Source organism: Salmo salar, chromosome 17, assembly GCF_965601325.2.
Source record: "Salmo salar chromosome 17, fSalSal1, whole genome shotgun sequence".
Lineage (NCBI taxonomy): Eukaryota > Metazoa > Chordata > Actinopteri > Salmoniformes > Salmonidae > Salmo > Salmo salar.
This window is the reverse complement of record NC_138307.1, coordinates 88,191,249-88,205,417: the sequence shown is the minus strand read 5'-3', so window position 1 is coordinate 88,205,417 and position 14,169 is coordinate 88,191,249. Positions and strand designations below refer to the sequence as shown.

The 14,169-nt window shown below is 47.8% G+C and overlaps 1 protein-coding gene across 8 annotated transcripts in view; it reads left to right on the top strand.

Moving 5' to 3' along the window:
• The window catches only part of LOC106609844 (exportin-T), a 52,025-nt gene that overhangs the window by 30,656 nt on the left and 7,200 nt on the right, over positions 1 to 14,169 (top strand). For all 8 annotated transcript variants that reach the window (XR_014381269.1, XR_014381267.1, XR_014381268.1 and 5 more), the window contains 4 exons: positions 418 to 537; positions 3,373 to 3,467; positions 9,821 to 9,890; positions 10,829 to 11,067. Coding sequence is in view for 2 of the 8 variants with exons in the window: in XM_082964362.1 (XP_082820488.1) it covers positions 418 to 537; positions 3,373 to 3,467; positions 9,821 to 9,890; positions 10,829 to 11,067 (524 nt within the window). In the remaining 6 variants the exon portion in view is untranslated. The remainder of the gene's footprint in view (positions 1 to 417; positions 538 to 3,372; positions 3,468 to 9,820; positions 9,891 to 10,828; positions 11,068 to 14,169) is intronic.

Sequence of the window (14,169 nt, the reverse complement as noted above, 5' to 3'; positions counted from 1 at the left end):
TCTCCTCAGCTCGTCTCCTCTGGTCTCAGCGGGTTACCAACACACAGTCTGTTATCATGTCCTGTTTTCTCCTCGTCTCCTCAGCTCGTCTCCTCTGGTCTCAGCGGGTTACCAACACACAGTCTGTTATCATGTCCTCTTTTCTCCTCGACTCCTCAGCTCGTCTCCTCTGGTCTCAGCGGGTTACCAACACACAGTTTATCATGTCCTGTTTTCTCCTCGACTCCTCAGCTCGTCTCCTCTCCTCAGCTCGTCTCCTCTGGTCTCAGCGGGTTACCAACACACAGTCTGTTATCATGTCCTGTTTTCTCCTCGACTCCTCAGCTCGTCTCCTCTCCTCAGCTCGTCTCCTCTGGTCTCAGCGGGTTACCAACACACAGTCTGTTATCATGTCCTGTTTTCTCCTCGTCTCCACAGCTCGTCTCCTCTGGTCTCAGCGGGTACCAACACACGTCTGTATCCCTGGAGTTCTTTGAGACGGTGGTTCGTTACGACAAGTTCTTCCTGGTTGAACCGCAGCACATCCCCAATGTCCTGGTTAGTACTGCAGTCGCTGAATCAATCAGCCAATCAGCTCTCTGTTTCACCTTTTAAACGTCGTGTCTTCACAGTGTTGAGGAGAGGAGAGGGACAGTGGACCCCTGGATAAAGGGGAGGTTTTGTATCAGTGTTGAGGAGAGGGACAGTGGACCCCTGGATAAAGGGGAGGTTTTGTATCGGAGGAGAGGAGAGGGACAGTGGAGCCCTGGATAAAGGGGAGGTTTTGTATCAGAGGAGAGGAGAGGGACAGTGGACCCCTGGATAAAGGGGAGGTTTTGTATCAGAGGAGAGGAGAGGGACAGTGGAGCCCTGGATAAAGGGGAGGTTTTGTATCAGAGGAGAGGGACAGTGGACCCCTGGATAAAGGGGAGGTTTTGTATCAGTGTTGAGGAGAGGGACAGTGGACCCCTGGATAAAGGGGAGGTTTTGTATCAGAGGAGAGGAGAGGGACAGTGGAGCCCTGGATAAAGGGGAGGTTTTGTATCAGTGTTGAGGAGAGGGACAGTGGACCCCTGGATAAAGGGGAGGTTTTGTATCAGTGTTGAGGAGAGGAGAGGGACAGTGGACCCCTGGATAAAGGGGAGGTTTTGTATCAGTGTTGAGGAGAGGAGAGGGACAGTGGACCCCTGGATAAAGGGGAGGTTTTGTATCAGTGTTGAGGAGAGGGACAGTGGACCCCTGGATAAAGGGGAGGTTTTGTATCCGTGTTGAGGAGAGGAGAGGGACAGTGGACCCCTGGATAAAGGGGAGGTTTTGTATCAGTGTAGAGGAGAGGGACAGTGGACCCCTGGATAAAGGGGAGGTTTTGTATCAGTGTAGAGGAGAGGGACAGTGGACCCCTGGATAAAGGGGAGGTTTTGTATCAGTGTTGAGGAGAGGGACAGTGGACCCCTGGATAAAGGGGAGGTTTTGTATCAGTGTTGAGGAGAGGAGAGGGACAGTGGACCCCTGGATAAAGGGGAGGTTTTGTATCAGTGTAGAGGAGAGGGACAGTGGACCCCTGGATAAAGGGGAGGTTTTGTATCAGTGTTGAGGAGAGGGACAGTGGACCCCTGGATAAAGGGGAGGTTTTGTATCAGTGTTGAGGAGAGGGACAGTGGACCCCTGGATAAAGGGGAGGTTTTGTATCAGAGGAGAGGAGAGGGACAGTGGACCCCTGGATAAAGGGGAGGTTTTGTATCAGAGGAGAGGAGAGGGACAGTGGACCCCTGGATAAAGGGGAGGTTTTGTATCAGTGTTGAGGAGAGGGACAGTGGACCCCTGGATAAAGGGGAGGTTTTGTATCAGTGTTGAGGAGAGGAGAGGGACAGTGGACCCCTGGATAAAGGGGAGGTTTTGTATCAGTGTTGAGAGGAGAGGGACAGTGGACCCCTGGATAAAGGGGAGGTTTTGTATCAGTGTTGAGGAGAGGAGAGGGACAGTGGACCCCTGGATAAAGGGGAGGTTTTGTATCAGTGTAGAGGAGAGGAGAGGGACAGTGGACCCCTGGATAAAGGGGAGGTTTTGTATCAGTGTTGAGGAGAGGGACAGTGGAGCCCTGGATAAAGGGGAGGTTTTGTATCAGTGTTGAGGAGAGGGACAGTGGAGCCCTGGATAAAGGGGAGGTTTTGTATCAGAGGAGAGGAGAGGGACAGTGGACCCCTGGATAAAGGGGAGGTTTTGTATCAGTGTTGAGGAGAGGAGGGGACAGTGGACCCCTGGATAAAGGGGAGGTTTTGTATCAGTGTTGAGGAGAGGAGAGGGACAGTGGAGCCCTGGATAAAGGGGAGGTTTTGTATCAGAGGAGAGGAGAGGGACAGTGGACCCCTGGATAAAGGGGAGGTTTTGTATCAGAGGAGAGGAGAGGGACAGTGGACCCCTGGATAAAGGGGAGGTTTTGTATCAGTGTTGAGGAGAGGGACAGTGGACCCCTGGATAAAGGGGAGGTTTTGTATCAGTGTGAGGAGAGGAGAGGGACAGTGGACCCCTGGATAAAGGGGAGGTTTTGTATCAGTGTTGAGGAGAGGGACAGTGGACCCCTGGATAAAGGGGAGGTTTTGTATCAGTGTTGAGGAGAGGGAGGCAGTGGACCCCTGGATAAAGGGGAGGTTTTGTATCAGAGGAGAGGGAGGGCAGTGGACCCCTGGATAAAGGGGAGGTTTTGTATCAGTGTTGAGGAGAGGGACAGTGGACCCCTGGATAAAGGGGAGGTTTTGTATCAGAGGAGAGGAGAGGGACAGTGGACCCCTGGATAAAGGGGAGGTTTTGTATCAGTGTAGAGGAGAGGGACAGTGGACCCCTGGATAAAGGGGAGGTTTTGTATCAGTGTAGAGGAGAGGGACAGTGGACCCCTGGATAAAGGGGAGGTTTTGTATCAGTGTTGAGGAGAGGGACAGTGGACCCCTGGATAAAGGGGAGGTTTTGTATCAGAGGAGAGGGACAGTGGACCCCTGGATAAAGGGGAGGTTTTGTATCAGAGGAGAGGAGAGGGACAGTGGACCCCTGGATAAAGGGGAGGTTTTGTATCAGAGGAGAGGAGAGGGACAGTGGACCCCTGGATAAAGGGGAGGTTTTGTATCAGAGGAGAGGAGAGGGACAGTGGACCCCTGGATAAAGGGGAGGTTTTGTATCAGAGGAGAGGAGAGGGACAGTGGACCCCTGGATAAAGGGGAGGTTTTGTATCAGAGGAGAGGAGAGGGACAGTGGACCCCTGGATAAAGGGGAGGTTTTGTATCAGTGTAGAGGAGAGGGACAGTGGACCCCTGGATAAAGGGGAGGTTTTGTATCAGTGTTGAGGAGAGGGACAGTGGACCCCTGGATAAAGGGGCGGTTTTGTTCCACTCTGTCCTGTAGATGGCCTTCCTGGACCATCGAGGTCTGAGACACAGCAGTCCTAAGGTCCGCAGCAGAGTGGCCTACCTCTTCTCACGCTTCGTCAAGACGCTGCAGTAAGTCCAGCTGTCACTAAGCATTACATGGTGTTCCCAATGGGCCCCTATTCCCTATATAGTACACTACTATAGACCAGAGCCCTATTCCCTATATAGTGCACTACTATAGACCAGAGCCCTATTCCCTATATAGTACACTACTATAGACCAGAGCCCTATTCCCTATATAGTACACTACTATAGACCAGAGCCCTATTCCCTATATAGTGCACTACTATTAGACCAGAGCCCTATTCCCTATATAGTGCACTACTATAGACCAGAGCCCTATTCCCTATATAGTGCACTACTTTAGACCAGAGCCCTATTCCCTTGTAGTGCACTACTTTAGACCAGAGCCCTATTCCCTATATAGTACACTACTATAGACCAGAGCCCTATTCCCTATATAGTACACTACTATAGACCAGAGCCCTATTCCCTATATAGTGCACTACTATAGACCAGAGCCCTATTCCCTATATAGTGCACTACTATAGACCAGAGCCCTATTCCCTATATAGTGCACTACTATAGACCAGAGCCCTATTCCCTATATAGTGCACTACTATAGACCAGAGCCCTATTCCCTATATAGTGCACTACTATAGACCAGAGCCCTATTCCCTATATAGTGCACTACTATAGACCAGAGCCCTATTCCCTATATAGTGCACTACTATAGACCAGAGCCCTATTCCCTATATAGTGCACTACTATAGACCAGAGCCCTATTCCCTATATAGTGCACTACTATAGACCAGAGCCCTATTCCCTATATAGTGCACTACTATAGACCAGAGCCCTATTCCCTATATAGTGCACTACTATAGACCAGAGCCCTATTCCCTATATAGTGCACTACTATAGACCAGAGCCCTATTCCCTATATAGTGCACTACTATAGACCAGAGCCCTATTCCCTATATAGTGCACTACTATAGACCAGAGCCCTATTCCCTATATAGTGCACTACTATAGACCAGAGCCCTATTCCCTATATAGTGCACTACTTTAGACCAGAGCCCTATTCCCTATATAGTACACTACTATAGACCAGAGCCCTATTCCCTATATAGTGCACTACTATAGACCAGAGCCCTATTCCCTTCGTAGTGCACTACTATAGACCAGAGCCCTATTCCCTTCGTAGTGCACTACTATAGACCAGACCCCTATTCCCTATATAGTGTACTACTATAGACCAGAGCCCTATTCCCTATATAGTGCACTACTTTAGACCAGAGCCCTATTCCCTATATAGTACACTACTATAGACCAGAGCCCTATTCCCTATATAGTGCACTACTATAGACCAGAGCCCTATTCCCTTCGTAGTGCACTACTATAGACCAGAGCCCTATTCCCTTCGTAGTGCACTACTATAGACCAGACCCCTATTCCCTATATAGTGCACTACTATAGACCAGAGCCCTATTCCCTATATAGCCCACTACTATAGACCAGAGCCCTATTCCCTATATAGTGTACTACTATAGACCAGAGCCCTATTCCCTATATAGTGTACTACTATAGACCAGAGCCCTATTCCCTATATAGCCCACTACTATAGACCAGAGCCCTATTCCCTATATAGTGCACTACTATAGACCAGAGCCCTATTCCCTTCGTAGTGCACTACTATAGACCAGAGCCCTATTCCCTTCGTAGTGCACTACTATAGACCAGACCCCTATTCCCTATATAGTGCACTACTATAGACCAGGGCCCTATTCCCTATATAGTGCACTACTATAGACCAGAGCCCTATTCCCTATATAGTGCACTACTATAGACCAGAGCCCTATTCCCTATATAGTGTACTACTATAGACCAGAGCCCTATTCCCTATATAGTGCACTACTATAGACCAGAGCCCTATTCCCTATATAGTGCACTACTATAGACCAGAGCCCTATTCCCTATATAGTGCACTACTATAGACCAGAGCCCTATTCCCTATATAGTGTACTACTATAGACCAGAGCCCTATTCCCTATATAGCCCACTACTATAGACCAGAGCCCTATTCCCTATATAGTGCACTACTATAGACCAGAGCCCTATTCCCTATATAGTGCACTACTATAGACCAGAGCCCTATTCCCTATATAGTGTACTACTATAGACCAGAGCCCTATTCCCTATATAGCCCACTACTATAGACCAGAGCCCTATTCCCTATATAGTGCACTACTATAGACCAGAGCCCTATTCCCTATATAGTGTACTACTATAGACCAGAGCCCTATTCCCTATATAGTGCACTACTATAGACCAGAGCCCTATTCCCTATATAGTGCACTACTATAGACCAGAGCCCTATTCCCTATATAGTGCACTACTATAGACCAGAGCCCTATTCCCTATATAGTGTACTACTATAGACCAGAGCCCTATTCCCTATATAGTGCACTACTTTAGACCAGACCCTATTCCCTTCGTAGTGCACTACCAGAGCCCTATTCCCTTCGTAGTGCACTACTATAGACCAGGGCCCTATTCCCTATATAGTACACTACTATAGACCAGAGCCCTATTCCCTATATAGTGCACTACTATAGACCAGAGCCCTATTCCCTATATAGTGCACTACTATAGACCAGAGCCCTATTCCCTATATAGTGCACTACTATAGACCAGAGCCCTATTCCCTATATAGTGCACTACTATAGACCAGAGCCCTATTCCCTATATAGTGCACTACTATAGACCAGAGCCCTATTCCCTATATAGTGCACTACTATAGACCAGAGCCCTATTCCCTATATAGTGCACTACTATAGACCAGAGCCCTATTCCCTATATAGTGCACTACTATAGACCAGAGCCCTATTCCCTATATAGTGCACTACTATAGACCAGAGCCCTATTCCCTATATAGTGCACTACTTTAGACCAGAGCCCTATTCCCTATATAGTGCACTACTATAGACCAGAGCCCTATTCCCTATATAGTGCACTACTATAGACCAGAGCCCTATTCCCTATATAGTGCACTACTATAGACCAGAGCCCTATTCCCTATATAGTGCACTACTATAGACCAGAGCCCTATTCCCTATATAGTGCACTACTATAGACCAGAGCCCTATTCCCTATATAGTGCACTACTATAGACCAGAGCCCTATTCCCTATATAGTGCACTACTATAGACCAGAGCCCTATTCCCTATATAGTGCACTACTATAGACCAGAGCCCTATTCCCTATATAGTGCACTACTATAGACCAGAGCCCTATTCCCTATATAGTACACTACTATAGATCAGAGCCCTATTCCCTATATAGTGCACTACTATAGACCAGAGCCCTATTCCCTATATAGTACACTACTTTAGACCAGAGCCCTATTCCCTATATAGTGCACTACTATAGACCAGAGCCCTATTCCCTATATAGTGCACTACTATAGACCAGAGCCCTATTCCCTATATAGTACACTACTATAGACCAGACCCCTATTCCCTATATAGTGCACTACTATAGACCAGAGCCCTATTCCCTATATAGTGCACTACTATAGACCAGAGCCCTATTCCCTATATAGTGCACTACTATAGACCAGAGCCCTATTCCCTATATAGTGCACTACTATAGACCAGAGCCCTATTCCCTATATAGTGCACTACTTTAGACCAGAGCCCTATTCCCTATATAGTGCACTACTATAGACCAGGAGCCCTATTCCCTATATAGTGCACTACTATAGACCAGACCCCTATTCCCTATATAGTGCACTACTATAGACCAGGACCCTATTCCCTATATAGTGCACTACTTTAGACCAGAGCCCTATTCCCTATATAGTGCACTACTATAGACCAGACCCCTATTCCCTATATAGTACACTACTTTAGACCAGAGCCCTATTCCCTATATAGTGTACTACTATAGACCAGAGCCCTATTCCCTATATAGTACACTACTATAGACCAGAGCCCTATTCCCTATATAGTGCACTACTATAGACCAGAGCCCTATTCCCTATATAGTGCACTACTATAGACCAGAGCCCTATTCCCTATATAGTGTACTACTATAGACCAGAGCCCTATTCCCTATATAGTGCACTACTATAGACCAGAGCCCTATTCCCTATATAGTACACTACTATAGACCAGAGCCCTATTCCCTATATAGTGCACTACTATAGACCAGAGCCCTATTCCCTATATAGTACACTACTATAGACCAGAGCCCTATTCCCTATATAGTGCACTACTATAGACCAGAGCCCTATTCCCTATATAGTGTACTACTATAGACCAGAGCCCTATTCCCTATATAGTGCACTACTATAGACCAGAGCCCTATTCCCTATATAGTGCACTACTATAGACCACAGCCCTATTCCCTATATAGTGCACTACTTTAGACCAGAGCCCTATTCCCTATATAGTACACTACTATAGACCAGAGCCCTATTCCCTATATAGTGCACTACTATAGACCAGGGCCCTATTCCCTATATAGTGCACTACTATAGACCAGAGCCCTATTCCCTATATAGTACACTACTATAGACCAGAGCCCTATTCCCTATATAGTGCACTACTTTAGACCAGAGCCCTATTCCCTATATAGTGCACTACTATAGACCAGAGCCCTATTCCCTATATAGTGCACTACTTTAGACCAGAGCCCTATTCCCTATATAGTACACTACTATAGACCAGAGCCCTATTCCCTATATAGTGCACTACTATAGACCAGAGCCCTATTCCCTATATAGTGCACTACTATAGACCAGAGCCCTATTCCCTATATAGTGCACTACTATAGACCAGAGCCCTATTCCCTATATAGTGCACTACTATAGACCAGAGCCCTATTCCCTATATAGTACACTACTATAGACCAGAGCCCTATTCCCTATATAGTACACTACTATAGACCAGAGCCCTATTCCCTATATAGTGCACTACTATAGACCAGAGCCCTATTCCCTATATAGTACACTACTATAGACCAGAGCCCTATTCCCTATATAGTACACTACTATAGACCAGAGCCCTATTCCCTATATAGTACACTACTATAGACCAGAGCCCTATTCCCTATATAGTGCACTACTATAGACCAGAGCCCTATTCCCTATATAGTACACTACTATAGACCAGAGCCCTATTCCCTATATAGTGCACTACTATAGACCAGAGCCCTATTCCCTATATAGTGCACTACTATAGACCAGAGCCCTATTCCCTATATAGTACACTACTATAGACCAGAGCCCTATTCCCTATATAGTGCACTACTATAGACCAGAGCCCTATTCCCTATATAGTACACTACTATAGACCAGAGCCCTATTCCCTATATAGTGCACTACTATAGACCAGAGCCCTATTCCCTATATAGTACACTACTATAGACCAGAGCCCTATTCCCTATATAGTGCACTACTATAGACCAGAGCCCTATTCCCTATATAGTACACTACTATAGACCAGACCCCTATTCCCTATATAGTGCACTACTATAGACCAGAGCCCTATTCCCTATATAGTGCACTACTATAGACCAGAGCCCTATTCCCTATATAGTGCACTACTATAGACCAGAGCCCTATTCCCTATATAGTGCACTACTTTAGACCAGAGCCCTATTCCCTATATAGTGCACTACTTTAGACCAGAGCCCTATTCCCTATATAGTGTACTACTATAGACCAGAGCCCTATTCCCTATATAGTGCACTACTATAGACCAGAGCCCTATTCCCTATATAGTGCACTACTATAGACCAGAGCCCTATTCCCTATATAGTGTACTACTATAGACCAGAGCCCTATTCCCTATATAGTACACTACTATAGACCAGAGCCCTATTCCCTATATAGTACACTACTATAGACCAGAGCCCTATTCCCTATGTAGTGCACTACTATAGACCAGAACCCTATTCCCAATATAGCCCACTACTATAGACCAGGGCCCTATTCCCTATATAGTGCACTACTATAGACCAGAGCCCTATTCCCTATATAGTGCACTACTTTAGACCAGAGCCCTATTCCCTATATAGTGTACTACTATAGACCAGAGCCCTATTCCCTATATAGTGCACTACTTTAGACCAGAGCCCTATTCCCTATATAGTGCACTACTTTAGACCAGAGCCCTATTCCCTATATAGTGCACTACTATAGACCAGAGCCCTATTCCCTATATAGTGTACTACTATAGACCAGAGCCCTATTCCCTATATAGTGCACTACTATAGACCAGAGCCCTATTCCCTATATAGTGCACTACTATAGACCAGTCCTCTGTTTACAGTAATAGTTCTAGAAGGTTCTTTGTGTTTGACCCCTAACCCTCTGTTGTTTACTCTGTTGTTTACTCTGTTGTTTACTCTGTTGCCAGTAAACACATGAACTCCTTCATTGAAGACATCCTGTCCAGGATACAGGACCTGCTGGAGCTGGCTCCTCCTGTAAGTTACCTCTCCCCTCTATACATTACCCTCTACACATTACCCTCTGTACATTACCCTCTATACATTACCCTCTACACATTACCCTCTATACATTACCCTCTACAGACCTGCTGGAGCTGGCTCCTCCTGTAAGTTACCTCTCCCCTCTATACATTACCCTCTGTACATTACCCTCTACACATTACCCTCTATACATTACCCTCTGTACATTACCCTCTACACATTACCCTCTATACATTACCCTCTACACATTACCCTCTATACATTACCCTCTACAGACCTGCTGGAGCTGGCTCCTCCTGTAAGTTACCTCTCCCCTCTATACATTACCCTCTGTACATTACCCTCTACACATTACCCTCTATACATTACCCTCTGTACATTACCCTCTATACATTACCCTCTACACATTACCCTCTATACATTACCCTCTACACATTACCCTCTATACATTACCCTCTACAGACCTGCTGGAGCTGGCTCCTCCTGTAAGTTACCTCTCCCCTCTATACATTACCCTCTGTACATTACCCTCTACACATTACCCTCTATACATTACCCTCTATACATTACCCTCTGTACATTACCCTCTATACATTACCCTCTGTACATTACCCTCTGTACATTACCCTCTACACATTACCCTCTATACATTACCCTCTATACATTACCCTCTACAGACCTGCTGGAGCTGGCTCCTCCTGTAAGTTACCTCTCCCCTCTATACATTACCCTCTATACATTACCCTCTATACATTACTCTCCATACATTACCCTCCGTACATTACCCTCTACAGCATCTCTCTTCACTGACCTACCTTACCCTCCATACATTATCCTCTACATCTCTCTCTCTCTTCACTGACCTACCTTACCCTCCATACATTATCCTCCCTCTGTACTGACCTTCATTCCCCTCCCCGTGTGTACCTCAGGAGAACGGTTTCCGGGCGCTGCTGACCAGCGATGACCAGCTGTTTATCTTTGAGACGGCGGGGGTGCTGATCGTCCACGGAGAGAGTCCCGCCGAGAGGAAGCAGGCTCTGATGAGATCGCTGTTGACCCCGCTGATCGACGCTTTTCGTCTGCTGCTCGCCAAACTGGCCTCTGAGAGGGAGGAGGAGAGGCAGGCCGCGCTGGCAGACTGTCTCAGTCACGCTGTTGGCTTCGCTAGGTAAATATACCAACACTGACCCCCCCTAAGATACTGACCCCCTAATATACCAACACTGACCCCCCCCTAATATACCAACACTGACCCCCCCTAAGATACTGACCCCCTAATATACCAACACTGACCCCCTAATATACCAACACTGACCCCCTAATATACCAACACTGACCCCCCCAATATACCAACACTGACCCCCCCTAATATACCAACACTGACCCCCCCCTAATATACCAACACTGACCCCCTAATATACCAACACTGACCCCCCCTAATATACCAACACTGACCCCCTAATATACCAACACTGACCCCCCCTAATATACAAACACTGACCCCCCCTAATATACCAACACTGACCCCCCCTAATATACCAACACTGACCCCCCCCTAATATACCAACACTGACCCCCCCTAATATACCAACACTGACCCCCCCCTAATATACCAACACTGACCCCCCTAATATACCAACACTGACCCCCCTAATATACCAACACTGACCCCCCCTAATATACCAACGCTGACCCCCCCTAATATACCAACAGCTGACCCCCCCTAATATACAAACGCTGACCCCCCTAATATACCAACGCTGACCCCCCCCTAATATACCAACGCTGACCCCCCCCTAATATACAAACGCTGACCCCCCCCTAATATACAAACGCTGACCCCCCCCTAATATACAAACGCTGACCCCCCCTAATATACAAACGCTGACCCCCCCTAATATACAAACGCTGACCCCCCCTAATATACAAACGCTGACCCCCCCTAATATACAAACGCTGACCCCCCCTAATATACAAACACTGACCCCCCCTAATATACCAACACTGACCCCCCCCTAATATACAAACACTGACCCCCCCCTAATATACAAACACTGACCCCCCCTAATATACAAACACTGACCCCCCCTAATATACAAACACTGACCCCCCCCTAATATACAAACACTGACCCCCCCCTAATATACAAACACTGACCCCCCCTAATATACAAACACTGACCCCCCCCTAATATACAAACACTGACCCCCCCCTAATATACAAACACTGACCCCCCCCTAATATACAAACACTGACCCCCCCCTAATATACAAACACTGACCCCCCCCTAATATACAAACACTGACCCCCCCCTAATATACAAACACTGACCCCCCCCTAATATACAAACGCTGACCCCCCCCTAATATACAAACGCTGACCCCCCCCTAATATACAAACGCTGACCCCCCCTAATATACAAACGCTGACCCCCCCTAATATACCAACGCTGACCCCCCCTAATATACCAACGCTGACCCCCCCTAATATACCAACGCTGACCCCCCCTAATATACAAACGCTGACCCCCCCTAATATACAAACACTGACCCCCCCTAATATACAAACACTGACCCCCCCTAATATACAAACACTGACCCCCCCTAATATACAAACACTGACCCCCCCTAATATACAAACACTGACCCCCCCTAATATACAAACACTGACCCCCCCTAATATACAAACACTGACCCCCCCTAATATACAAACACTGACCCCCCCCTAATATACAAACACTGACCCCCCCCTAATATACAAACACTGACCCCCCCCCCCCTAATATACATACACTGACCCCCCCCCCTAATATACATACACTGACCCCCCCCCCCTAATATACAAACACTGACCCCCCCCCCTAATATACAAACACTGACCCCCCCCCCTAATATACAAACACTGACCCCCCCAATATACAAACACTGACCCCCCCCTAATATACCAACACTGACCCCCCCTAATATACAAACACTGACCCCCCCTAATATACAAACACTGACCCCCCCTAATATACCAACACTGACCCCCCCCTAATATACCAACACTGACCCCCCCTAATATACCAACACTGACCCCCCCCTAATATACCAACACTGACCCCCCCCCAATATACAAACACTGACCCCCCCCTAATATACAAACACTGACCCCCCCTAATATACAAACACTGACCCCCCCCAATATACAAACACTGACCCCCCCAATATACAAACACTGACCCCCCCAATATACAAACACTGACCCCCCAATATACAAACACTGACCCCCCCAATATACAAACACTGACCCCCCCCCTAATATACCGACACTGACCCCCTAATATACAAACGCTGACCCCCCCTAATATACAAACACTGACCCCCCCCAATATACAAACATTGACCCCCTAATATACATACACTGACCCCCCCCCCCTAATATACAAACACTGACCCCCCCTAATATACCAACACTGACCCCCCCCTAATATACCAACACTGACCCCCCCCTAATATACAAACACTGACCCCCCCTAATATACAAACACTGACCCCCCCCTAATATACCAACACTGACCCCCCCTAATATACAAACACTGACCCCCCCCTAATATACAAACACTGACCCCCCCCAATATACAAACATTGACCCCCTAATATACATACACTGACCCCCCCTAATATACAAACACTGACCCCCCCTAATATACCAACACTGACCCCCCCCTAATATACCAACGCTGACCCCCCCCTAATATACCAACACTGACCCCCCCCTAATATACAAACACTGACCCCCCCCTAATATACAAACACTGACCCCCCCCTAATATACAAACACTGACCCCCCCTAATATACAAACACTGACCCCCCCCTAATATACAAACGCTGACCCCCCCCTCATCTACAAACACTGACCCCTCCCCTCATCTACTTACGCTGACCCTCCCCTCTCTCTTCTCTCCCTCCCTACCTCCCTCCCCTCCCTCCCTCCCCTCTCTCCCTCCCTCCTCTCCCCTCCCTCCCCCCCCTCCCTCCCTCCCCTCTCCCTCTCTCCCTCCCTCCCTCCCTCCCCCCCCTCCCTCCCTCCCCTCTCCCTCTCTCCCTCCCTCCCCCCCCTCCCTCCCTCCCCTCTCCCTCTCTCCCTCCCTCCCTCCCTCCCCCCCCTCCTCCCTCCCCTCTCCCTCTCTCCCTCCCTCCCTCCCCCCCCTCCCTCCCTCCCCCTCTCCCTCCCTCCCCTCTCTCCCTCCCTCCCCTCCCTCCCCTCCCTCCCTCCCTCTCTCCCTAC